The sequence below is a fragment of the Varanus komodoensis genome, unplaced genomic scaffold (genome assembly GCF_004798865.1).
Source record: "Varanus komodoensis strain SLA01 unplaced genomic scaffold, ASM479886v1 scaffold3, whole genome shotgun sequence".
Taxonomy (NCBI): domain Eukaryota; kingdom Metazoa; phylum Chordata; class Lepidosauria; order Squamata; family Varanidae; genus Varanus; species Varanus komodoensis.
Genome location: NW_025335761.1, coordinates 34,895,419 through 34,920,094, shown reverse-complemented (window position 1 = coordinate 34,920,094; position 24,676 = coordinate 34,895,419). Strand labels below are relative to the sequence as shown.

Below are 24,676 nucleotides of genomic sequence, written 5' to 3'. Positions count from 1 at the left end.
ACCTACTTTTTGTTTTTGTGTCTCCCTGGTCTGCTGGGCCTTTTCCTACTTTTCCTCCATTTTTGCCAGTGGAATATATTGAGATTTGCCCCAGTGGGAAGGGCTATATCCCTGTGGAAGGGACGCTGATCTTTGGACAGATATCTTACACAGGTACACTCATTTCTTTTTCTACCAAGTAGAAGCTAGACCAAGCTAGATAGGATGAGGAAGATCCAGCAGCTGGAGCTGCAGCAAGTGAAGGGGTTGTACCACTAGGAGAGAAGAGTTTCAGCCTTCTCCCCTCTGCACTTCTGAACCATGTTCCTCACAGAGTTCCTTCCTTCCTGAATGCTATTAGCCATGCAAAGAGGAAATAGACAAATGCAACGCACTTGCACACAGATGGACAGCCCATAAAACAAATATAATCTGACAGGTTAAAATATGTGAGAAAGAAGGTTTTAAAGGAAATACCCCCTTAGGTTTAGGACAGATTTATACATAATGAGGCTATAAACAATTAATCATCAGACAGTAAGAAATTATGCGAGGAAATGACAACTAATCTATAAGCTACATTTGTGTTTTTGGAAACATGTGAAAGACTGAGGGGAATTAAAAAGAAAAAGAAAAATAGCCTCATTTGTGCAAATAGCAAGATCACAAACAAAAAAATCCAATTTGTGCAAATTACTGTTTGACCAAGTGGCACAACCAGAAAAAAAACATACAAAACCTTCCTGAATCAGAAAAGAAAATGCTGCAGCCTGCCACACTGGGAATGTGTGGAAACAGTGTGGAATGCCATCAGGCTCAAACAGAACAGAATTCCCAGTGCCCCATGTCCCTATTCTCAGTTCACTCACAGCAGGCCTGACAAATACAGCACCACACATAAAATGGGAATGCATCCTGGAATGCATCCCAGAATCTTCTACAATAGGCAAGGGGTTCTACAGCAAGAGACAGGAATTCTGAAATAGATTAGTTGGTGTGAAAAAGTTTTCCTGAGATACAGTTTGAAAACCCCTGTTGGTCCCAGATGCTTGTTTTCTGTGTCTGATAGATTCTTGCTTTCACTATAGATGCTGAGGAATGTGAAATGTTTGGCCCTGAAGTTTGTCGAAATGGACACTGTGTGAACACAGTACCGGGGTTTACTTGCTTCTGCCACATCGGATATTTCTACGATTCCAGCAGGCTTGAATGCGTTGGTGAGAAGCCTCTTTCTAGCAGCTTCACATATTGTGAAAAGTTGCTCTCACTTTGTGGAGGGAATGATGCATTTATGGAAAGCATCAGGTGGGATGAGCAAGGTGATGCCTGAAATCCTATGCACACCTGACTGGGGGAAACTATCTGTGTGATACAGTCAAAAGTCGGTCTCTGATTTGCTGGTTGGTGTAAATTCTTTGGCTGCAGATCTAGATGAGTGTGAGAATGAAGAAACTTGTGCAAATGGCAAGTGTCTCAACACAGCTGGTTCCTACCACTGCTTCTGTAGCCTTCCCCTCGTGCTGGATGCAACCCGCAACCGCTGCATCAACACATCCAGTACTGCAGGTGAGTGTGTAAGATGCCTTCTAAAAGGCTTTAACACCTCTGAAAGAAATCTAAGACTTAAACTTTCTGTTAACAAAAAAGACAAGGTCTAACTTACATGAAGGCAAAGAAAAAGACCAACACAGAAGAGCTGGATTTTACTGGATTACTGCATTGCGTGGGGCTGCCTCTGGAGAGTGTTCATGCTGAAGAGTGGGATAAAAGTAGTTTTAAATAAATAACCATTTTTAAAAATTTAAAAATAAAGTAGAAACTTTATTGGGTCAGACTAGTGGGTCATCTAGGCCAGGACAGATGATCCTGAATAGTAGAAGTCCCAGGATTTTCCCAACCTGAAAATACCTAATATTTTCTGCAAGTCCTACAAAGACTTGGCTTTCTCTGTTCAACATAAGGGCTGCACCACTGAGCCATAGTGCTTCCACCCGTCAGTGGATCATCTTCATTCAGTCTATGTAACAACTCCTTCTTGTGTTTCCGTCTTATTTTGAAGTCATATTGGTCCTCAGTATTTTTAAATTCCAAAAATAGGAAGTAACAATGATTCCAAATTATGTTACAAAGGAAAATAAAAACAAGACAAGACAAACCGCAACCCTGTGGCAATTACAGTAATTAAAGGTCACGAGGTGTAATGTAGCACAATACACTAATACTAACCCAACACAGAAATTTGGATGAGGTGACACTTCTTCCTTTGCTCTGCTCTCTTACAATGGACTTTTCTGTTTCATTCACTGACAGATGAGTTGGATGAACGTGACATTCACTTGGACATCTGCTGGGAGAGAGTATCGAATTATATGTGTAATGAGCCACTGCTGGGGCAACAGACCACATACACAGAGTGCTGCTGCCGTTATGGAGAGGCCTGGAGTCAGGACTGTGCACTCTGTCCCCCCAGGTCCTCTGGTGAGAATGCCCCTGTCACTTAAGATATGAGGAGAAGAGGGGTCCCATAAGAAGCTAGAACGAGAAGCCAGAGTTTATACTTGGTTTTCAATTCCCAGCTTGTTTGGGAACAAGTCAACTGTCCTGGCTGAGCTGTTACGCTACAGTTTGTTTCCTGGTTCATTACTGATTACGTTGTATACTCCTGATGGCATGGATGTCAAGCAGGAGCAATCAGGAGTACACTGATCATGTACAATAATTTTCCAGAAAATTGTTACATGTGAACACAGACTAAAAGGCTCCATACTTGGCCTGTGTCACAGATTTCATTTTGCCCATGTCAATCGACTCTTGTTAGGGACCTCAGTTTCCTTGATCGCAAGGAGTTGAGTTGAGTTGAGTTGAGTTGAGTTGAGTTGAGTTGAGTTGAGGAGGATGAGGGGATAGCTTCCTTCTAGGACACAAGAAAAACCTTTTCATATGCAAATTGAACAGTGTTGGAAATTGCTGTCTTCTCCCATACTGGTGCCCTCCAGATGTGATTGAGCCTGGGAAGAACATTCTTTTAGTGGAAAAGTCCCTTTCACAGGTTACCTACCTCACCTGGTAATGCAGAGGGGCTGGTGGCCTCTGGTGGTGATTGTAATACTGGGGCAGATTGAAGCAGGAGTAGGTGGTCTTTTATCAACATCTTTTCTCTTACTCTCCTTCCAGAGGACTTTGCTCAACTGTGCAATGTTGCCAGAAGTGAGGCTGGACTCCGAGAAAGGCCTGGCTATGAATATGAACAGCATCAGGAGGACCATCATTATGGATTCTATGGCCCAGATTTAGAGTCCTATTATAATCATTTAGGCCTTGCATATGGGGCTTCTGATACCAGCCTCTCCAACAGAGAACCAAGAAATGAATTTGCAGATGGTGCAGTCCTGCAAGCACCACCGCTCCATCCACTGCAGGAACAGCCACACTACTTGCCCGACCAAACTGGTAATTACCAGAGAAAAATAAAAACAGAACAAAACAGGCTGCAGTTTTGCGTATGTCTGGGGGACTGCTATGCATAAACAATCCAAGCTTTATGCAAACATTATTGCTGAACTGATTAGGGAGCACTGACCTGCACGGTATCACTCCTTGGGCTGGGTGCTGGGTGCCAAAATATGCACAGGGAGAAGCCAGGAATGGGTTCTTACCTACAGGGCAATTATTCACCCTTGCCAAGGTATTCAGAAAAATCTTGAGTGCAGCCCTCTAATCAAGCCAGATGCTTAAGCAGATATCCTGTAATGCAGGAATGGAAATCACGCAGCCTGCAGGTATAGTTGGCCCCACCATCTCTTACTCCCCTCCAGCACCACTTGCAATACTTACTGTGGCAAAAAGAATGGATCTGCTCTGTAGCAGCACCTAGGTCAAATTTAGCTTGACAACAAGGTAACTTTCATCCAATTACTTCCCTGTAGCAATTTGCCACATGATTTGGCAATAAATCACGGATTAATTTTGCTGCCAGAGCAGTCTGGGAGAAGCTGTTGGAGGAGGCAGTAAAAATGGACTCGGGTCCTGCCAACATTGCCCACCCTACTGTAAAAGCTCTCTTTAGATAGCCAGGTAGGCTAATCCAAATGAAGAGATCTACATGCATATCACTTGCCGGAACAAGAATTAATAGCAAATTGGCTTGTATTCTTAATATTTAAACCCAGAATAATATTTTACTTAATTGATAGTAAAATGTGCTGATAGACTGTTCCTTCTTTATAAGCTTATGGTTTCCTCTTCACTTCAGGGCAGTACAGCAGCTTCGAAGGGCTGCAAGCAGAGGAGTGTGGGATTCTGAATGGTTGTGATAATGGACGCTGTGTGCGTGTACAGGAGGGCTACACCTGCGACTGCTTTGATGGCTTCCAATTAGACTTGATTCTCATGGCCTGTGTGGGTAAGTAGCTCCACAAAGGAAATGAAACTCTGCAGAAAGAGGAAGATTCCAGTCTTGGCTCTGCCATGAACTCTCTGGGAGTACAAACTGCAACCAAGTGCCTCAGAACTTTCCCAGGATGTGGAAGGCTGAACTATGCAAATAGTGTTAATTACTATTTATTAAGAGATATTCTAAGAGTGCACATACAGAACTCTGAGCCTTACTTATTACTGCAGGCACTATTGTTTGTTTATTTCATTTCTACACCTCCCCATAGTCCAAGCTTTCTGGGCAATTTACAACAATGCAAATGGTGTTTCGTACATTTCATGGCACAGGACCTCTCCCCCACAAAGGGTGCCGATCTTAATTACTGCAAGTCTTGGCGGGGGGGGGGGGGGGCGGACTTCCACAGAACGGACCAGACTTCCACAACCTGGTACAAGCCATTCATGTTGCACTGCAACTTCCATCATTCTCAGCCATTGGGACTTGAATTAGGAAAACCTCTGGATACAGTCCATGGATTGTAGACCACAGAAGCATTGTATGGCGTTGCAAATGGCCCCAACTCTACACACATGTTTCTACAACTGGATAAAAGATATCTCACAACCTGCAGAATAGCTGTTTGTATAGTGCGAACTCCCTTTTACCTGGTCATTATCCTTAATATTATCATTAACTAGCTTGCCGGGCATCCCTTTAAGGATAACTCCTGTATTGGTCAGAAAAAAAAAGTTCTAACTGCAAAATCCAGATATTTTTGTTCAAAGCTTTTGTTTCTGCCACTATGAAGTGACCCTTGTACAGAGAAAAAAATAGAATGCTTTTCCCAAGGCAATTATATTGGAAAATCAAGAGAGTACATTCAGTTCCATGTTCAACTAGTACAGCAACTTCCAAGTCACAAAGTGTCTTACCTCATCTACCTTTGGCAATGTAGACTCAGTTCAGCCAGAGGGGAAGTGAGATGGAACAAATCAGTGCTTTCTCCTAGTGGGTGGGTTGTTTGGTGGATTCTGCTCATTACAGATATATTTTGTGTGAGAAAAGTTGAGTCACTTCCAGTTTAAGTAAGACTTTAGCTACATATGGGGGAGTTTGCCCCTGTGTGTTCCACAGAGTCCACAGCAGTGTTTGAATGGTTATAATCACCTGTGCTTGTTCCTACACAAAGAATGGTACCGTTACATAATTTTAGTCTCTGAACTTAATGAGCTTGGTCTGGATTAAGGAAACTGGACTGGAGAAAGCAGACATCTCCTCCTCTCCACAGCAGCCCCTCCATACTCCTGAATATGCTACACATCCATGGAGGGCTTATCTAGAATTCTAGCCAATGGTCTTACAGAAGCCCCCCCCCCCCTTTAAATGATATTATTTCAAAAAGTATTAAGCTACCTGCTACATTTTAGCTCTCTTCTACGGATTCTCCTGAGTGGGGCCCTGGGCTTCTGCTCTGAAGCCCTACCCTAACAGCACCACTGTATCCATGATCTCACAGAAAAACAGATACACACCCCAGAAATGTCTGGCACAGTAAGATACGTAAAGGCTGATGAATAGAATCCACAACCAAGAATGGAGTACTGGAGAACACTGGACAAAGCACAGTGGGATAGGTTATGGATCTCTGGGCCTGATAAATATTTTTTCTACCCCTTTATCAGATGTTAATGAGTGTGAAGAAGCAAATGCCTCTGTAACCTTGTGTGAAGGAAGCACCTGCGAGAACACAGAGGGCTCGTATCGCTGCAACTGCTTGCCTGGCTATGTAGCCTTAGCCGAGCCCCACCGGTGTGTGCCAGAAACGCTGGAGAATCCTGACGCAGCATGACTCCAAGAGCAGCAATGGAACAGAGACAACCCTTTCAGCCATTTGCTTTGAACTGGAGGTCTGTCCAGCTGGAAAGGAGTTACCAGGATAGCAGCTTTAAAAATCCTTTGTCTCCCAAAGATAGAAACTCAGCATGTCTCACTTGGGCTAAACTGACAGGGACAAAGGTGAATGGGAAGCTGCAATGGCCATTGCAGGCCTGCTCAGCACAAGCTTCCTGCTTCAGCTACAGTATAAACACTCAGGTCCCAGTCTGCTTATCATGTGCTATTTGAAGTTTCCATCCCCACTTAGGTCAGAGGAACTTGGCCCTCAGTTGCTAACTTGGCACTGTGTGGGCCAATAGTATGTTCACCACCATCCAACCCTTTTGCCCCTCAGTTCATATCATGAACTTGCAGAATCTTATGCCTTCATGATATATTCTCTCAAGGTTTTATTCCTTGTACAGTACTCCCTCCTGCATTCCACTCAAGACCACTTTATGTAGAATTCCTTTTATCTGTCACAGAACCACAGTGCTCTAATTTTACTTCCAGTCCTTCTCCAACTGTCCTCAGACACACATCTGAGCCTAATCGCTCCATCAGTTGGTGAAGTGGCACAGAGTGCAGGTCACTTCCAGCTTGTGTGCTAAATAGGCAGTGTCTCACAAGCAACACAGATATCGATGAACTACATATTCTTTCTACAGCAGCTGAGGAACATTCCCATTCCAATATGCCATTGGAATTTCAGCTGCACCTTGCTGAATCAGTCCAAAGCTCAAATCATAGCAGGCCAAAGGACACACTCTCCTTAAGATGAGCCTAGAACAGGGGGTGGCCATCCTCAGTTACATAGGGTATCCTAGTCACAGTCTGACAGTAGCTTGGACTCCAAAGGACTTCTTGGCTCAGTCTTTCTTTATTCATGCCAACCACAGGCATCTACCCTGCACTTTCTGTGACTGCTGAAATAATAGTTTGGAAAGTGGGAAGGATTACAGCTCCTTAGTTTTTGGAAAGTGCTCTATGTGGTGCTTTCTATTGGAATGAAAAATACATGATGTTAAATAAATGATTTTATATTGTGCTCTGTGGCTTTATAGATTGGAGCTGATCATAAGCATTCTTGCCTTTTCCTCCTCTTTTAATTAGAAGCTGGTAGGAAGACAGAACCTGCTGATTCAGTGGGAAGGAAAAACACAAGAGCCCACTTTGAATGACAGCATCCTGCCTCCAACCATATTCTTTTCAGCTGCGGCAGTGTCTCTATCCCACCCTCAGTCATGTACATAAGCTGTTCCCTTCACTTTCAAAAGCGTATGTCTAGTGCCACAACAGAGCTAAGAGAGCTGCAGAAGATAGAACATTCTGGAATCTTCTTCCAACACTTACTTTACCTAGTAGTAAGCAGATTATGTCCAGCCAGAGACAATGTACTTTTAAAAAACCTTCAGTTTATCTTCAGATGCACAAAGATGGAACACAATAAGCTCCCAATAGTAAATGTCTCAACATCCCCAGACAGGACAGAAAGGTGTTTCATCATAAAGAGTTTATTAGAAGAAAGTTATAAAAAGCTGGATTTGGAGAGCACCTCCCCCAGCAACCCCAGGTGAGTTATAAGACAGTGCAAAATTGTTAATACACATGATGTCTGGGTAAAGACCAAATACCATTTGGTTTGGTATTTACTGAAAGGAACAGATCTTCCTATCTGCAGCAAGTAGCTACAGCAGGTGGCTGCTCAATCTTCTTTTGGCTCCAGGTAGCTTACGTAGATCCAAGGAAAGCTGAGGCCTTGGAAGAGCAAGGAGGTGGGAGGGAAGAAACACACTGAAGCCTGAAGCCAGCTTCTGACCATGAGAGGCACTGAAGTGTTGACAAGCAGCAATTGTCCTGATGGTTATTGGCCCAGTTTCTCACAATTTCTTCACAATACACATTCCATTTCAAGCAATCAGAATCCTGCTTCTAGCAATGGTTACAAGATCTTCTCCCTGAGTTACAGTAAGACTTCTCCCAAACCCCAGTCTCTCTTGGGAACCTTAGTTCTGACTAGTGCCCCCTCTTGCATCTAGACTTCAACGCTGAAGAAGGAGAGCAATTGCTGCAGAAGTGCAACAGGAAATGAAGCAAAGCATTTGATTCCTCTCTAGACCCATTTTTCCCTCCCCCAGAAGCCGTCAAGGGTGAAGCAGGGTTTTCTTAGCCAGAGATCTGAGCAGCAATCTTCCAACAGAAGAATTGTACATTGTTACTCTCCAACTTCCACATGACAACAAGTTTAATCTGGAAAAGAGAGGAAAAAAGTGAGAAGAGCTGATCCTGTCATCCGATCATTAGCAGTTACTGTGGGAAGTGGAGGAGGGAGGAGAGAAACCATCACACCTAAGACCAATCTTAGGCTAAAATGGGTTTCAAATGTTTACCGTCCAGACTGAGAGTTGATGGTACCTTATTAGGAAGAATGTTTTATTGCTAAAGAGCATATGCTGTGCCTTTCTCTACTCTTCAAACACAGAATCAGGATTATTTCAGATGGTTCATTACAGCAAGGCTGTGGCATTTTTCACCTGCACCCCAAGTAGTCAGGAAGGGGATATTTTTCATCACAATTGGTTGGGTCTGCAGCCTGATTCTCACTAACAGAAGATGGTGTGGTAAACAATACTGGGACATGCAGATCAGAGACTTCAGGTGGGGGCTAGTGCAACTGAATGCCTCTTTATACAAAAGAATACCCTGCACAAAGAGAGGCAGTATTTCATAGCAGTAGAGTGTTGGACTGGAATTAGGGAAACCGGGAAGCTCACTGAGTGACTTTCGGCCAGTCCTTGTCTCTCCGGCCCATCTACTCTGCCAATTTGTTGGGAGGATAAAATAAAGAGGAGGATTGTGCACACTGCTTTGGGCATCTTGGAGGAAATTGCAGGATATAAGTTAATAAGTAAGTGGATGTTGAGAAGTGTTCAAGTCAAGCTAGCATTCTGTGCTAGAAAGTATTTCTCATGAGGGTTGGAGCTGGGAAACTTTCCATCATGTGAAACCTACCACCACCACCACCCACCATCTCAGTTGTCACAGTCCAGACACAAGCATCTGCTGTTTGCAAGGACTAAGCCAGAAAGAACCCTAAAGACACTCACCCTGGCACTTCCCTCACTTTCCAATTTGTGAAGAGTAGGGTGTTATCAGGCAAAGAGTGGTCTCTAAATGGCTCTGATACCTCCCAAGGGCATCTTATTTCATAAATGAAGTTAAAGGTTGTGGAAGGCAGCTATAAGTACTAGGATTAGCTTGTTAAGACACTCACATTAGGGTACTCTGACTTTACTGGTAGCTTGGTCAGGTAGCTGTAAGTATGGCCTGCCTGAATAGGGCAATTGATCCCAGACTTGCACCCATCTGGCTGATCGAGTGGGAAGGGAACATCCACTCCAAACATTTCTCCAAACACTTTTGCCTGGCAGCCCGGGCTGTCAATCTCTGCAGAAGAACAAAACAAAAGCAAATTAACAACAGTCAATTAAAACAGGAGCTTTTACCTGGCCTGGAATAAGGAGTTTTCAAGAGACAAAAATGCTCTCAACTGTGCCACCACGATGCTGCACAGTCTTACTTATCTTTCAGTTACATTCTCCAGACTTCTGCAGAAGTTAATCCTGTAACCAGTCCAGAGAGCCTTTCTGGCTAAAGAGGTACGATAAAAATCTAATAATTAATATGAGCATGGCTTGGTAGAGTGCAAGCTTTGCAGTTTCAGTCCTTGGAATCTCCAAGCTGGGCTAAGAAAGATCCCTGGCTGAAACCCTGGAGATCTATTGCCCATCAATATTGTTGATACTGAGCTAGATCTCAATATTCTTTCTCAATAAGGCAGATTCTTGTGTTCTATGTTAAAAAGTCTTCATTACTACATCTCTAATTTTCTCATTTAAAAAATCACTTCCATGTAGGAAAAACCATGGAAAAATTATGCAGACCATTACTCGCAGGTTTCCAAATGTATACACTAACAGCTCACTGGAGAAGACCCTGATGCTGGGAACAATTGACAGCAGAAGAAGGGGACAGCAGAGGATGAGGTGGCTGGATGGAGTTGCTGAGGCAGTGAGTGTGAGCTTGGGTGAGCTCCAAGGGATGGTGGAGGACAGAAGAGGCTGAGGAATGTTGTCCATGGGGTCGTGATGGGTCAGACACAACTTTGCAACTAAACAACAACAAACAACACTAACAGCAAGAGCGAGACAGTGGATCACTGCATGTAATGCTTCACATATAGTATGTATGGTTTTTCCTAAATGAAAGCATTTTCTATATTTAAAAAAACCAGAAGAACTGGCACATCTCTGGACACATAACTTTGGAGTGAATTCATCCCAATAGATAAGGAAGTCTGAAATCAACAGGCTGTACTTACTACTAGTGAATGTGACATTGACGGTGTAGGTGTCTCCTTTGTGGAGAATACAAGGTTGTTTTGGACAGGGACTCACATTGACTTCCAAAATAATTCCAGCCTCGGAACCTGTGAGACAGGTGGAAACAAAACCATTATTTTAATCATCTTGCTATTCCAGACTCTTGGATATGACACCACTAGGTGAAGAGTACCATACAAGGACCTATAAAGTTTATTCTGATCCACACAACCACATTTCTTATAATAACTGCAACTGCCTGTAACAGCTTAACAGTGAATCAAGCTACCACAACATTACCAAAACAGACCTTGCTTATAGCTTGGTTAAAGACTGGAAACAGTTTTTGCGATAGTTTACAAAAGGACACTGATTTGGAATAAATTACACAATTGCAATGTACACTACTACATTGTCTGCAAAAGTAGCACCTGAATTGCTGCATTTTTAAAATAAATACATTTCATTCTTGAAATCACTTCGCAGAAATGGTTGGGCAGCATCAGAAATTGTGTCCAAGAAGCTGAGCACAAATGACAATAGGAAAACCACCAGGGATTCTATTTATTGATCTGGCTTTTCAAGTTACACCTCTGTGCTGAATACAGAATGTTTTGCAGCCAAGTTCATTAAATTTCTGCCAAAGTATGTTCCTTGAGAGTTTATGGTTTCCTGAGAGAAAAACCCAGGAAACTGCAAAGGGAAAATATGAGTTGTCCATCTTGAGCCAATGAAGTGGCTATGAGTGGCAAGGAATTCAATGAGAATGATGCAACTGAAGGAAGGGAAGTTATATAACCTGACCTAAATCTGAATTAGGCCACAAGACTCTGATGTTAAACATTCTACTTGGAAATTAACTTGCCTGAAATCAGACACTGAAATTATTACTATTTGTTATATTTAAATTTGGGGTGCAGAGTTGCACAATCAACAAAGGCCCTTGTTGGTGAAATCAGCCAAAGGCATATATGTATAGAGACACATGCTTATCCTAATGACACCCAAGAATACAGCAATGGAACCATTATCTTACTTTCTCTTATAGATCCTATCATGTTGGAAGGACAACAAATTACTCACTAAACCCAGTAAACCTTGCAGTGTTATTTGTATGTCCCAAGGGGAATTTTATGTGGATGATGAAGTTATAAATAAACTAAATAAATGAAGATGAAGTAGCATAGTCTATCTAGGCTGTAGTTTATGGTGGGGGAGATGAGGTTCATTTCTAATCTTCCATGAGTGAAATAAAAACGGACTAATATTTAATTCATGCAACTATGATTTCTACATAGTAGATCACTATTTTCCATTCCACATGAACTTCTATAACCTGGTGCCCTCTAGATAATACTGGACTGCAATTTCCACCATCCATGCTGATAATAGCAAATGTAGTCTAACAAATCACAACTAGAAAGTATCTGGTTGAAGAAAGCAGAATTTATTCATCTTCCTGTTTACTTGGACACATGTTCCTCAAATATTTGGAAGTGGCACCACCATTTTCAACATCTCCCTGACTAAGCATTCTTCCAGTAAGAATGGCATAAAATTAAGTCATCTGGGCATGTTGTTAATTCTTCACTGAAACATCCACAGGATAAAATTAAACCTGAATCCTCTACGGTCTCATTGGGTTGTAATGGAGCATAATCCTATGTTTATTTACTCAGGTTCCACTATATTCAATGCGCCAACTTCATGGGTAAGTATGCCTAAGAATGAAACCTTAATTAGGGATCTGAATCTTTCCAAGCCTAGCATTAGAACTAACAATGCAACCCTATCTGTACTAGTACTTTACCCCTGGAGGTGTCTTTAGGATTGCAGCTGAAGACATGAAAATTAGAATTGAGCTCATTCAAATTTGCTAGTTCTTTAATTACAATGCTAAGAGAAGAGTTTGAGACATGATGCTTCAGATTTGATGGCCCCTCACTCCTCCCCAAGAATAGCAAAGACATATTTCCATACATATACCAGTATTTGCTGTGGTAAAGTATCGGATTGGAGATAGTCATACTTAAGTAAAACTATTCAGATCAATGGGATTTAATATCAGTCTGCTTTGTTTACCTCTAGATCCAACTGCATAAGCCATTAAGGAGAGTCATGTGTCATCAAGCTATCCTGTGGGAGCACACCACTATTATCTTCAACTATTCGTTATTATTTATCATTCTGGGGCATGCAAGTGAACAATTTGTGTATTACAAAGGCCACTAGGCTCTGTAATCCCAGCACGGGATCACTATCAAAAGGCATGCTCAGGAGCACATTCGGGAGACAGCTAAATGACCCAGATCACTCACTAAAAACTACACTTGCTTCTATGTCCTGGCTTTGCATCTATCTAGAATTTCTTGGCTGCAGAGATATGATAAAAAGTTGGAAACTGTACAGCACCACTAACATGCATGGTATTTTAATTCAAGCAAAAGAAAGGCAGGTCCCTGCTTCCAAAGGACCTTACACCTAAAATTTGCCAGTGAAGAGAGCGCAAAGGAAATGAATAGCAACCTTCTCTCTGCATTTTACAAAGTTTAGCACTGAAAGCACCCGTGTAGTAGCCCTTAGCCAATGCACTGAAAAGTATGAATCAGCCTTGTGTTCTTCATAAAATTACTTGCATACTCACATGACTAGTGATGCATCTATCTTTCATTCCTAATTTTTAACAGTTTCCCAAGTTGGAAGTTGTGGCCTCATGAAACTGCTGAATTTGTATTTAGATTGCTTATAAATGTAAACCCCTTTCTGTCCAAGAAAAGAACAAAATAAGCCAGTCATAACATCCAGATCTATCCATTCATAAGCTAGCTGCACTGAGTATGGTGTGTTTTGCACTGCAGTAAGTGCATTTCAGGCAGCATCTTTGCAGTGTAATTCTAGGGATGTTTATGCAGAAGTATGTCCCACTGTATCCAGCAGAGCTTACACCTTATTTAGTATCACCCTAAGTGAGAAAACTTGCTTTGGTGCTTGGGAATATATCCCCTTTGCCAGGGCTGGAGATCTGTGCCCCTCCAGATGTTGCTGCTCTGTAACTCCCACTCTCCCATTGTCCATACTGACTGGTCTGACGGGAACTGGAGCTCAACAACTTCCGGAAGCCTGCACCTTTGCCCTTGAGCCTTGAAGTACTATGCTTTGGACATGGGCATCTTGTCTTTTGTCAATCTACCCCACTTGCCAAAGACTCTTGTACTAGTCACTGGCAAGACCATGTAAAAGGTACACCCCACCACAAAAGCAAGGAAATGGAATGAACTCACAAGGCTATTCTAGCTTTCCTGGCTTCAAATAAAAGCTTGAATCTATATTGGCAGTCTCTCCAAGAAACATGGCTGCTTCACATGATTTTCAACATGAACATTTCTTTGTGTACAGGCGATATTGCTTATGAAGCAGTCCCTGAAGGCAACAAAACCTGGTTTCTGAGGCAACTGCAGTGAGCAGTTGCAATTTGCCCTGAGAAGCACCCTTTTTTGGGCCTGCAAATCAACCTGAATATAAAATATAAATCAACCTGCTACCCATAACAATGAGCACATACAAACCAGTTTCCTGAATCTACCCAATGACAGCCATGGGCTCAGATGGAGCTCCTAATGTGAGCAAGTGCTGAAAGAAACTTCCAGATATGGAGACTATATAGTAATCCTGTAATAAACCATGAAAGTGCTAGATAATAAGTAAATCACTATACCAGAAATAGACCTCCTTTCTTCCCCCCACCACCCTAATACATTCTAGTAACCCTTCTGATATAATTAAGATTAGTTTCTCAGAAGACAACCAATTAAACTGTGATAATGCCAAATTTCCCAGTAAAACTGAGCAACTATCCAGTGAATATAGGAAAAATGATTCAAACTTCTAGCTGTCATAACATTTTTTAAATGATGGAATAAAAGAAAATGGCATATAAGCCCACTACTCTGAGCTAGGAAATTCAAGCATATTTGTGGGGGTTTTAGCTATGATCTTTGATCCCATATGGATTGTGGACTCTGTTAAAGATATTATCTATGCATATTTGTAGCAATAGTTTTAGAGCACTGAAAATCCACATAATTTCGCCACCCTGTTGGGAGTAGGGCATGTCTGGTGGGTGGTGTGTGCTCCCAGATGTGCATTTTGGGTGCCACATTTAGGCACCAGGCATCCTTTCTGAACTCCTGCCAACCCAGCACAGCAAATGCAAGATGTCTGTGGGCTTTGCATTGGCAACCACACAATGTCTACAATGTTATCTTACTTTGTTTTCATATTGCTAGTTCTGTACTAAAGCATTCAACTGGTAGCATCAGAATCCCCATATAAATATATCCTTGAAAGCTTCTATGAAAGCAGAGTTGAGCATTCATTCTAGCAGTTCAATAACATCTGTGAATTAAAATCTGGTGCTACTTTTGCGCTGCTGCAAAGAGGCTGAATTACAAAGTAATGTCAGTTACTAATTTGAGGGCAAATAAAATGTAGCTAGTAATGTAGCTAGCTTTACTTTGGCCCTCAGGCAATTTACAAGTGAAGACGGCGGACCTACTTATAAGATCAGGTTGTTTTCAATTTCCTATAAAATTGGTCTTAGGGTAGTAACATACTCTACAAGCTTTCAACTTCACCCAACTTCACCTTCATCAGAAAAGATATTTTTTAAAAAGTGAGGAAGGAAACCATGGAGCCTCCGTTTGGCTACCACCTTAAGACAGAATGTGAGAGGAAGCAACATGGATTCAAATGAGGCTCTACCATGTATAATGTTAGGTTGTACACTGCACTCTCCAGGGGTTATGGGGGGGGGGGAGTAAACAATGGTTGATCCCGCATTTTCAAAATATAAAATCCAGCTGTTCCTCAATTATCTCATATAGTATTTGTGCATGTATGTTGATTAAAGTAGGTGCCTACCCATGATCTCCTCTGTGAAATTGCTTCTTCCGATTTTTTTTCTAATGAGAGCAGGGGAAGCCCCTGCTTAGGAAACAGCTGGGGAGAAGTGGTTTCCAGGAGAAAAGGGGGAAGTTCTGCTCTCCTCCCCTGTCCATCTAATAAGTACATGTGAAAAACCTCTTATCACTCCACTTCACAAAGAACCACCAAGACTGGCCTGGGTCTCACCACCATCATATTAATTGCAACCACCAACTCCCAATCACCTGGTTTTACTACCTATTGCCACAGCTCTGGCCCCCTCACTCGTCTGCAGGTGTTGTGCATCCCTTGTCCTATAACTGACACAGACTATTTCAAGCAGTCAGCATAAGTAGCAGATGCAGAAGTTGCCCAGCTGTGAATATCATGCACCACAACATTCTCACAAGCAGTGTTTTCTGAATTAATTATTGCAAAAACAAGAAAAGACACCAAACAAACAAACAGGGAAAGTGTTGGCATGGGCTTCTTTTGCAGGAGGAGCAGGACACAGGAATGTGAACACAGGTATGCGGTTAAAGAGAGGGAGCGGTCCCCCACCCCAGGAAGCCACTTTTCTCCAGGCCGGCAGTCAGTGCCTCGGGTGTCTTGCTGCTTCCGCCCTGCCAGTCACGCTGTGCCCACCCTTCGTCTCGCTTGACGGGCTCAGGGCATCCGAGCAATGCTGACCCATCGGCGTCTCGCCTGCCTCTTTGGGTCAATGTTCTGGCCACAGGTGGCAGCGCCACGTAAAACAGCAAGGACGAGGGTCTACTCACCGCAATCCACATAATGGAGGGGTTCGGCGAGGACCGCCGAGCCGGCGGTGAGCAGCAGAGTCAGCGCCAGAGCCAGCATGATGGGTGGTGGAGTCTCGTTTCCTGTCGCGCTGTCCCAAAGAGCAGGAAACTTCTCCCGGCCGGCTGCTGGAGCAGGAACAGGGACGCGCGAGGCTATGACTGTGCGGCGGCGGGGTCACGTGCGCTCGGTCCGGCCCCTGCGCGGTCACCTGATGGGGATGAGCGAGCCCGCCCTCCTGGACGGGGCCGCCCGTGGCTGGCTGGCGCCCGCAGGGTCGAGGGCACGGTCAGTTCTGAGTCCTGGGTCAGGATGTCCTTTGCATAAGCCTTGGAGCACGCTTGCTCGCTGGAAGCAGGGTCCACCGAAACCGAAATACATGTGCAGCGCCGGTCACGTCTTCTCCATGCAGCGCATGCAGACAGTAACGACCACCCATTTGGACAGCTGTAAAAGGGGATGGTTGATATTCCTGGGGAAGAAGCGTATGTGTGGCTTCTACTCCTAATGCCGCTTCAAGTAACAGGCAGTATACGTAGGTATGCCAGTGGCCGGGGTGCATAGATAACAGGGTGCTGTTGCACTCCTGTCCTCTTGCCAGATCTTGTGAGCAGCTGGTTGGCCATCCTGTGAACCGAATGCCAGACTAGATTGACCCTTGGTCTGATGCACCATGTTCTTTCCGTGAAAGAAGTGCAACATTTACTGTATTGGATGGCTTGCCAGGAAGACAAGCAGAACAGCTTAGAGCCTCCAGCCTGTTCCCACCTGCAGCCACCACATTTGCTGATGACACCACACTATTTAGGATGGTTAAGATAAAAAGGGATTGTGAGGAACTGCAAATGGATCTCTCCAAGCTGGGCGAATGGGCATAAAAATGGCCACAAGCTTACTTTGAACTACATCAGAGCAAAGAATCCCAACTTCAAGTATGTTGTTGGGATCTGAGCTGGTGATGATTGAACAAAAAGAGAATCTTGGTGTTTTGGTTGACAGGTTAATGCAAATGTCGACCCAATGTACAGCTATTGTGAAAAATGAAAACTCCATGTCGGGCTTAACAATATCCTGCTTGTAAATCCTGTGGACAGCTGGCTAGCCAGTGTGTGAACAGAATGCTGAACCAGAAGGGCCATTGGTCAGATCCACTGTAGTTTTTTCTTGTTCTAGAAGCTGCTCAATGACAAGCAGCCTGCAATTTGGCTTAGGTTCTATGGTGAGCAGTCTAGCAAGCAAAGAAAAGTGATGCTTTCCTTTTGATCTGAGGGAACAGAATCCTAAATGTGCCATTCCAAGTGCTGAGTGAAGCAGTGCATGAAGTGTCAGTGTCAGTGTGAAAGTGGTGCTGAGTCTGAGAATCTGAACCTACTCCCCAAATTATTGCTAGGGCAAAGGGGATAATTCCAACACCACAGATGTGCCCTTTTATGCCATTTAATATTCCCCTCTGAGCCTTCCAAGTCTGTCAGAGCCTTTGAAGCCTGTGCAAATATATGAATGTAAAGAAAAATGATAGCGTTGTACTTTTTTTTAATTATTGGATAAGCTTTCATGGACTGAAGTCTCATCCATTGGGCCATGAATGCTGATGTCTAATGTGTTAGTCTTTAAGATGTCACAAGACTTTTTATAGGTTTTTTGCAAGAGACACATATGGCAACTATTCTGGAAATTGTTGTGTGGTGGCTGGTGATAATTTTCTAGCAAAAAAGGCAGAACTGAATAGCTTTAGAGGTAGTGGCATGGCTGGAGATACTAGCAAGTCATAGGATGGGGCTTTATGGATATAGCTACTAACTACATCGCCATCAGCATAAACCCACTAATACAAACCCATCCTACACTGCTTCAAAGGGGTTTGGACCACATACCATCCTCCACCTGTCACCTTAGTTAAATCAGCCTTAACTGGTAGAACTAGACTTTACAGAGCTCCATGGAAGCAAAGGGGACTGTGTCATAGTGGATCATTTGAAGACCACAGCCTGAAGTGTTTAGCTTTTGGAAACCTTTAGCTCAGTGCACAAAGTTGGAAATGCTTTTTGTTTAGACAGAGAGGGACACTTTGCATAGCCTTTATTTCAAAGGCAATAACCAGATCACTTGAAGGTCATCCTAGAGATGCCTTTCCTGTCCTTGTCAGATTAGCAGGAAGGAACTGGTAGTGACATATTTTTAAACTATTTTAAGTTTTAGCCCCTCACCTCCTACACACACAGTTTGCTTGATCAGCATCCCTTTCACCTACACAGAGGGAGCTCCGACCACTGACTTCAATGCCTGTTCTGAAGAGAGAAGCGTAATAACATATAAGAGACTGAATGTGTTGTGCAGAGTGACTCGGGTGGAGGCTCCTTCCTCATTGAATTACCATGATTCAGTTCAGCAGCAGATTAGATCATCATGGCGACAACTTGCTTAAGAGGTTATTCTGTGCAATAGGGACTGGCTCCTCATGATTGTCAGAAATAAGGAATCCAGACATGCTGTCTGCACAGAAAGTTACTTGGGGGCTTTGGAGACTTAATTCACTTTAACCCCACTTGCACTGATGTTATGTGCCATCAAGTCATCTCTGACTTACGGGGACCCTATCAATGAATGCCCTCTAAAATGTCTTGTCCTTCACAGGCCTGTTCAGCTCTTTCAGTTCATGGCTAGTGATGCACTGATCTATGTTAACTACTGCAGTGTTATGCATACTTGCTGTTGGTAAACCCTACTGCATTTGGGGCTTAGTACTTACAAATGTATGCATAGGATTGTGCCTGAGAGTATAGCATGAGTCAAAATCTGCTCTCCTTGACACATAGAGAGGAAGAATATATAATCCCATACATGTCAGTTGTAAATGCATCCTATCTTCTTCTGAATGCTGTTTAAAATGCAGGGTAGTTCAGCCAATTGAACTGCAGTCCTGGGCACCTGTGGCAGTTCATTAAATTCTTTGGAGCTTGCTTCTAACTAAACCTCAATAGTTTTTTTAAAATTAAGAAAAACACAGAACAGAAATGCTGGAAATGTAACAGGGTGGATGGGACTTTCTATCATATGTGCTGGAGTTGTAAAATAATGGAAAAAATGGAAATTGATACATGCAGAAATGCAGAAAATCTTTAAAATCAAGTTTCCCATGAGTCCCAAGATTATGCTTTTGAATATAATGTCAGAAATTCTTTCAAGGAATATGTCAGAGTTATTCAAATACATGACAACTGCAGCAAGAATCAGAGCCCCCAACAATTGAAGAGTTGGAAAAATAGTTTAGCAGAATATGCAGTGATGGAAAAGTTAACTAATTATGTAAATAGAAGACCATTAGAAGAATTTAATGACAAATGGAAGCTACTATGCTCAGAATAGTTGATTGGTTTTGAGGGGCGTTTGGAAGGGAGGAAGAGGGAGAAAAACAGTAGAGGATATGAAGTAACTGACTGTTGTATAGATAATTTCTTTTTTTGTTAAACTCCCACAGAGTGTTGAAAGATGGATAGATAAGATAGATGGGGGGAGTGTTAAAAGTTTTGAAAGTATTGGTTGTATTTGTTCAAAATTCCCTTGGCAACTTTGATAATTTTAGCTTGTCTGTTTTAGTTTGCTTTGTTGTATATATTTTTTTCTGTATTAGTTCATGTTAAGAAAATAAAAAAATTATTAAACACAGAACAAAAATAATGAAAAATGATACATAGAACAGCTCTTGAGATCATTGCATGCATGCTCACATGTTCACACATAAGTATCTAATGTTCCTGTTCCATATCCCTAATATAAGTTGACCAAATGTTGGAATGGCTGTTGAGAATATACTACCAGCCAAGCAATGTAGTATGAAAATATGCTATTCTCTCAAGATGCCTTTGATTGTGTGGTTTTTAACTTATGTTTATTGTGAATTTAAAAATCAATAGGATGGTAATATTAAGCACCCTAACTTAGAATGCCACAGTGAACATAGTGGAACTAGTATTGCTGGCTGTTAATGCAATTACTACTAGGACTCAAAAGCTTGGGGGCTGCATTGCACTCTCTTCAGCAAGGGGAAAGGCTATGATCAGAAAAATATTAATTGATAAAGAAATATATGATAAAAATACAGTTTTCACGTAGCAAGCAATAAGGCAATAGTTACTGTCTGTCTCTGATTCAGCTGGACCATCACTTTACATACACTTCTATTGTTATAATTATTTTGAGAACCATGGTAGTTTATTACAGCAAAACCAACTAGGATTCTTGTGACACCTTCAAGAGTAATTTTCCTGATGGCGTGCTACAGTTCGGAAAAGCTTACGCCATAGGGTGCCCAGGCATCCTGCTAAAAGAGAGTACCCTTTATTTGTAGGCTCGTCAGAGAACAGTCCTGTCTGAATGTCTGCTCCCAGTCCACTTTAGGTTTAGAGATGAAGAACTATTAGAAACTGTAAGAACTGAGAGGCCCTTGAACTTGCCTTTCAACATCTGACCAACAACTGGTAAGCTGACTAAGCAGTCACACGGGTCACCAGTCATCTGTCGTCCCACTCCGGGGAGCTGTATTGTTGCTATATAAATTATAATTTCAACATGCGCATCGATATTACCCTATGCAATTTTCGTGCAACGCTCTTCCTCTTTTTTTTAATGTGCAACTGACCACCCCCTCCCAGAATAAATTTGTTGTTAGACTTTTGGTAGCCACCACTTTTTTTGTTCTCACTCGAAGCTCAAACCCGAACCAAAGAAGACGGTGTGATCGTACGCCCGTTAGTCTTGACGTCACGACGGTAACCAATCAAAGCGCGTAACACTTAGGAAATACAGTACTTCCGCCCTAGCCTTCTTGCCTTCACTCAGGAGGGTGTGATTTCTTCTCTCTCTCCCAATGAGACAAGCCGCTTTCATTTTTCGGGCCTATTGGCGTTTCGCATGGGTGGGACAAATGGTGTTCCTCCGCCAATGGCGACACGGTGGGAAGGAGCAACATGGCGGCAGTGGCGGCGTTCGGCTGCTTTAGGGCGCTGAAATCTTTCGGGAGGAGCAGGTAGCGGCGGGGCTTTTTCTTTTGCGTGTTACATGACGGCCGGTTAAGTGTTCCCCTCAGATTGGACGTGGTGGTGGTCCGGGCGGTGACCTGGCCGAGGCGTCACCATCCCCTTCTCCACGGGCCTTTCTTAGCCTGGCGGAGGGCTCGGCTCCCTTTCCCTGGGGCATTTCTGGTCCTCGCATCGTGGCTTTTAGCTTCCCGGGGCCGGGAGTGTCGTGATAGACACGCGCAGAACAGAAGTGGTCATAAATATATAATAATGAAGAGAAGAAGTGCTGCACAAATCTGGAACCTTCGGCGTTTTTTCTCGAAAACTTCTGCTCTTAGCGTAGAATCCGTCCTGAAGGTTTCTAGATGTGGCTGTTTGGGGAAGAAAGGCTAAATAAGTGAAGCTTTATAATGTGACATGGTGGTTGTATTAAATATGAAGATAGGTGAGAAATGACCTTGGAAAACTATTCCTCCCTCAACCTTGTTCAGCAGTGACTCTCCAGTTATCTGAAACTCGTGTGATCTGAGCAGCTTCAATTCAATTAGCGTTCCTTTGACCCCTTCACAGTTTTCAAGACTTTTAGGGGTAAAATAAATATCACATTATTAGGCATGCCTAGAACTACCAGAAGTACAGGCAGGATTTCGAAGAGGGAGAGGAACTAGAGATCAAATTGCCAACATACGCTGGATCATGGAGAAAGCTAGGGAGTTCCAGAAAAACATCTACTTCTGCTTCATTGACTATGCTAAAGCCTTTGATTGTGTGGATCACAACAAATTGTGGCAAGTTCTTAAAGAGATGGGAGTACCTGACCATCTTACTTGTCTCTTGAGAAACCTATATGTGGGTCAAGAAGCAACAGTGAGAACTGGGCACAGAACCACTGATTGGTTCAAAATTGAGAAAGGAGTTTGGTAAGGCTGTATACTGTCGCCCTGCCTATTTAACTTCTATGCAGAGCACATCATGAGAAAGGTGGGCCTAGATGAATCACCAGTTGGAATTAAGATTGCTGGGGGAAATATCAACAGATGATACCACTCTAATGGCAGAAAGTGAAAAGGAACTAAAGAACCTCTTTTTTTTTTTCTAAAGATTTTTATTAAGATTTTAAACTAAAACTAAAAACATCAATCATCAAATACATTGGACATACTGGGTCAGCCCCCTACAACATATCTTTTTAACATTCTATAATCATATTCAAATAGATTTATAAAAATTTAAAAACATCTTTAAATCTAAGCCAAGTCCCGTTTCTCCAGCCAGTCATAAAAAAGGTCCCAACTTTGATGGAAGTCAGTATCTTCTTTCTCCTTCAGTGATAGAATCAATCTGTCCATTTCTGCACAGTCCAGAATCTTTTTTAAAATCAGTTGCTCAGTGGGCAATTCCTCACTCTTCCAGTATTGAGCAAGCGCAATCCTCGCCACTGTGATTAAATGTAGCATCAAATACATTTCTTGTTTGCTAATATCTTCCAGTATAATGCCTAACAAGAAAATTTCAGGTTTAAAAGCTAAGGGTTTTTGTAGCATTTCCTCAAGCCATTTATGTATTTTAATCCAATACTTTTTCACATATTCACAGGTCCACCACATATGGTAAAAAGTACCCACATTATGTTTACATTTCCAACACCCGTTTGGCATATTTGGAAACAGCTAATCGACTTGGCAACAAATACCATCTGTAAAACATATAAATTTTCTTTATATGAAGTTGCTAAAGTTACCTTAATATTTCTCTCCCATAGCTTTTGCCACTTTTCTAATGCAATATTATATCCAAAATTTGGTGCCCTTGTTATCATAGTTTCCTTAACCGTTCCCCTTCCATTTTCCTGTCAAGTAAGAACTCATATACTCTTTTAATCATTTTCTCATCTGTTTTTAGCATCACTTGATCAAAGGCTGTTAGATCTTTATAAAACCCCCATATTTTACAATCTTTAGCATATCTTGATTGCATCTGCACCTTATATCACCAAGAGATATTGAGTCCCTGTTCTTGTATTTCTTGATCTAGTTTCAGACCTCCAACCTTATCCAAAATATCATCATATCTTATGATCCCTTCAAAATTCAATACATTTGGATACACAAAAGCTTCCATAGGTGAAAGCCATCTTGGTAGTTTATTATACAAGTTTGACTTTAACTTTTTCCACAATGACATTAATGATCTTCTGATAGAGTGACTTTAACAAGTCCCATGAAACTTAACCTCATACCACATATAAGCATGCCAACCCATTTGCAAATCATGACCTTCAAGGTACAAAATTCTCTTATTTCTCAAGGTTATCCATTCTTTTAGCCAAGTTAAAATAGACGCTTGATAGTACAACATCCAATCAGGAAGACCAAAACCCCCGTTCTTTTTGGTTTCCTAAAGCATTTTTAATGGTCCTTGATTTCTTTTTTCTCCAAATAAATCTCAAAATTTGAGAATTTAAATCCTCAGAGAATTTTTTTATCAATTTTTACGGGAATCATTTGGAACAAAAACAAAAATTTTGGTAATATATTCATTTTAATGAATGCTATTCTTCCCATCAAAGACAATTGTAAATTGGCCCATTTTTCCAGATCACCTTTAATATCCTTCAATAATTTATCATAATTGTTTTCTTTCAAAGTTGTTCATTTAGCTGTAAGATAGATTTCCAAGTATTTAACCTTTTTAACAATCTGCAAGTCCACTTGTTCTTGGAGTCTCTTTTTCTGATCTTGCATAAGATTTTTAACTAAAAGTTTCGTTTTTTCTTTACTTATTTTCATCCCCAGAACTTCACCATATTCTTCAATCCATTGTAAAAGTTTAGAGATTGTTACAAAGGGTTCCTCTGTTATGAAGACCAAATCATCTGCGAATGCTTGCAATTTATAATTTTCATTCCAAATTTTAGTACCTTTAATGTCCTCGTCATCCCTGACATTTCTATGCAAGACCTTTAAAGTCAGAATGAACAATAGGGGTGACAGTGGGCATCCTTGCTTTGTACCCTTTTGTATCTCTATAGCCAGGAACTAAAGAGCCTCTTGATGCAGGTGAAGGAGGAGAGTGCAAAAGTTGGCTTGAAACTCAACATTAAAAAAACTAAGATCATGGCATCCAGTCCTCTCACTTCCTGGCAAATAGATGGGGAAGAAATGGAGGTAGTGACAGATTTTATTTTCCTGGGCTCCAAGATCACCGCAGACAGGGACTGCAGCCAAGAAATTAAAAGATGCTTGCTCCTTGGGAGAAAAGCTATGGCAAATCTAGACAGCATACTAAAAAGCAGAGACACCCTGCCAACAAAAGTGCGTATAGTC

General features: G+C 42.1%; 3 protein-coding genes across 6 annotated transcripts in view; 2 read left to right on the top strand and 1 right to left on the bottom strand.

Annotated features, from left to right (window-relative positions):
* LTBP2 (latent transforming growth factor beta binding protein 2) overlaps window positions 1-7,277 on the top strand; it is a 161,807-nt gene extending 154,530 nt beyond the window's left edge. For all 3 annotated transcript variants that reach the window (XM_044435931.1, XM_044435932.1, XM_044435930.1), the window contains 7 exons: window positions 70-153; window positions 1,068-1,196; window positions 1,405-1,545; window positions 2,290-2,457; window positions 3,154-3,429; window positions 4,232-4,381; window positions 6,037-7,277. In XM_044435931.1, the coding sequence (XP_044291866.1) occupies window positions 70-153; window positions 1,068-1,196; window positions 1,405-1,545; window positions 2,290-2,457; window positions 3,154-3,429; window positions 4,232-4,381; window positions 6,037-6,203 (1,115 nt within the window). In that variant the 3' untranslated portion in view covers window positions 6,204-7,277. The remainder of the gene's footprint in view (window positions 1-69; window positions 154-1,067; window positions 1,197-1,404; window positions 1,546-2,289; window positions 2,458-3,153; window positions 3,430-4,231; window positions 4,382-6,036) is intronic.
* A 448-nt stretch (window positions 7,278-7,725) lies between these two features.
* NPC2 (NPC intracellular cholesterol transporter 2) lies at window positions 7,726-16,513 on the bottom strand. Its single transcript, XM_044435942.1, has 4 exons — window positions 16,314-16,513; window positions 10,611-10,718; window positions 9,504-9,676; window positions 7,726-8,479 (listed from the first exon to the last, which is right to left on the bottom strand). Exons 1-4 carry the CDS (start codon window positions 16,390-16,392, stop codon window positions 8,396-8,398), a joined length of 444 nt encoding a protein of 147 aa, XP_044291877.1. The 5' UTR covers window positions 16,393-16,513; the 3' UTR covers window positions 7,726-8,395.
* Window positions 16,514-21,287: 4,774 nt separating this feature from the next.
* ISCA2 (iron-sulfur cluster assembly 2) overlaps window positions 21,288-24,676 on the top strand; it is a 23,050-nt gene continuing 19,661 nt past the window's right edge. For both annotated transcript variants that reach the window (XM_044436759.1, XM_044436760.1), the window contains exon 1: window positions 21,288-21,358. In XM_044436759.1, the coding sequence (XP_044292694.1) occupies window positions 21,300-21,358 (59 nt within the window). In that variant the 5' untranslated portion in view covers window positions 21,288-21,299. The remainder of the gene's footprint in view (window positions 21,359-24,676) is intronic.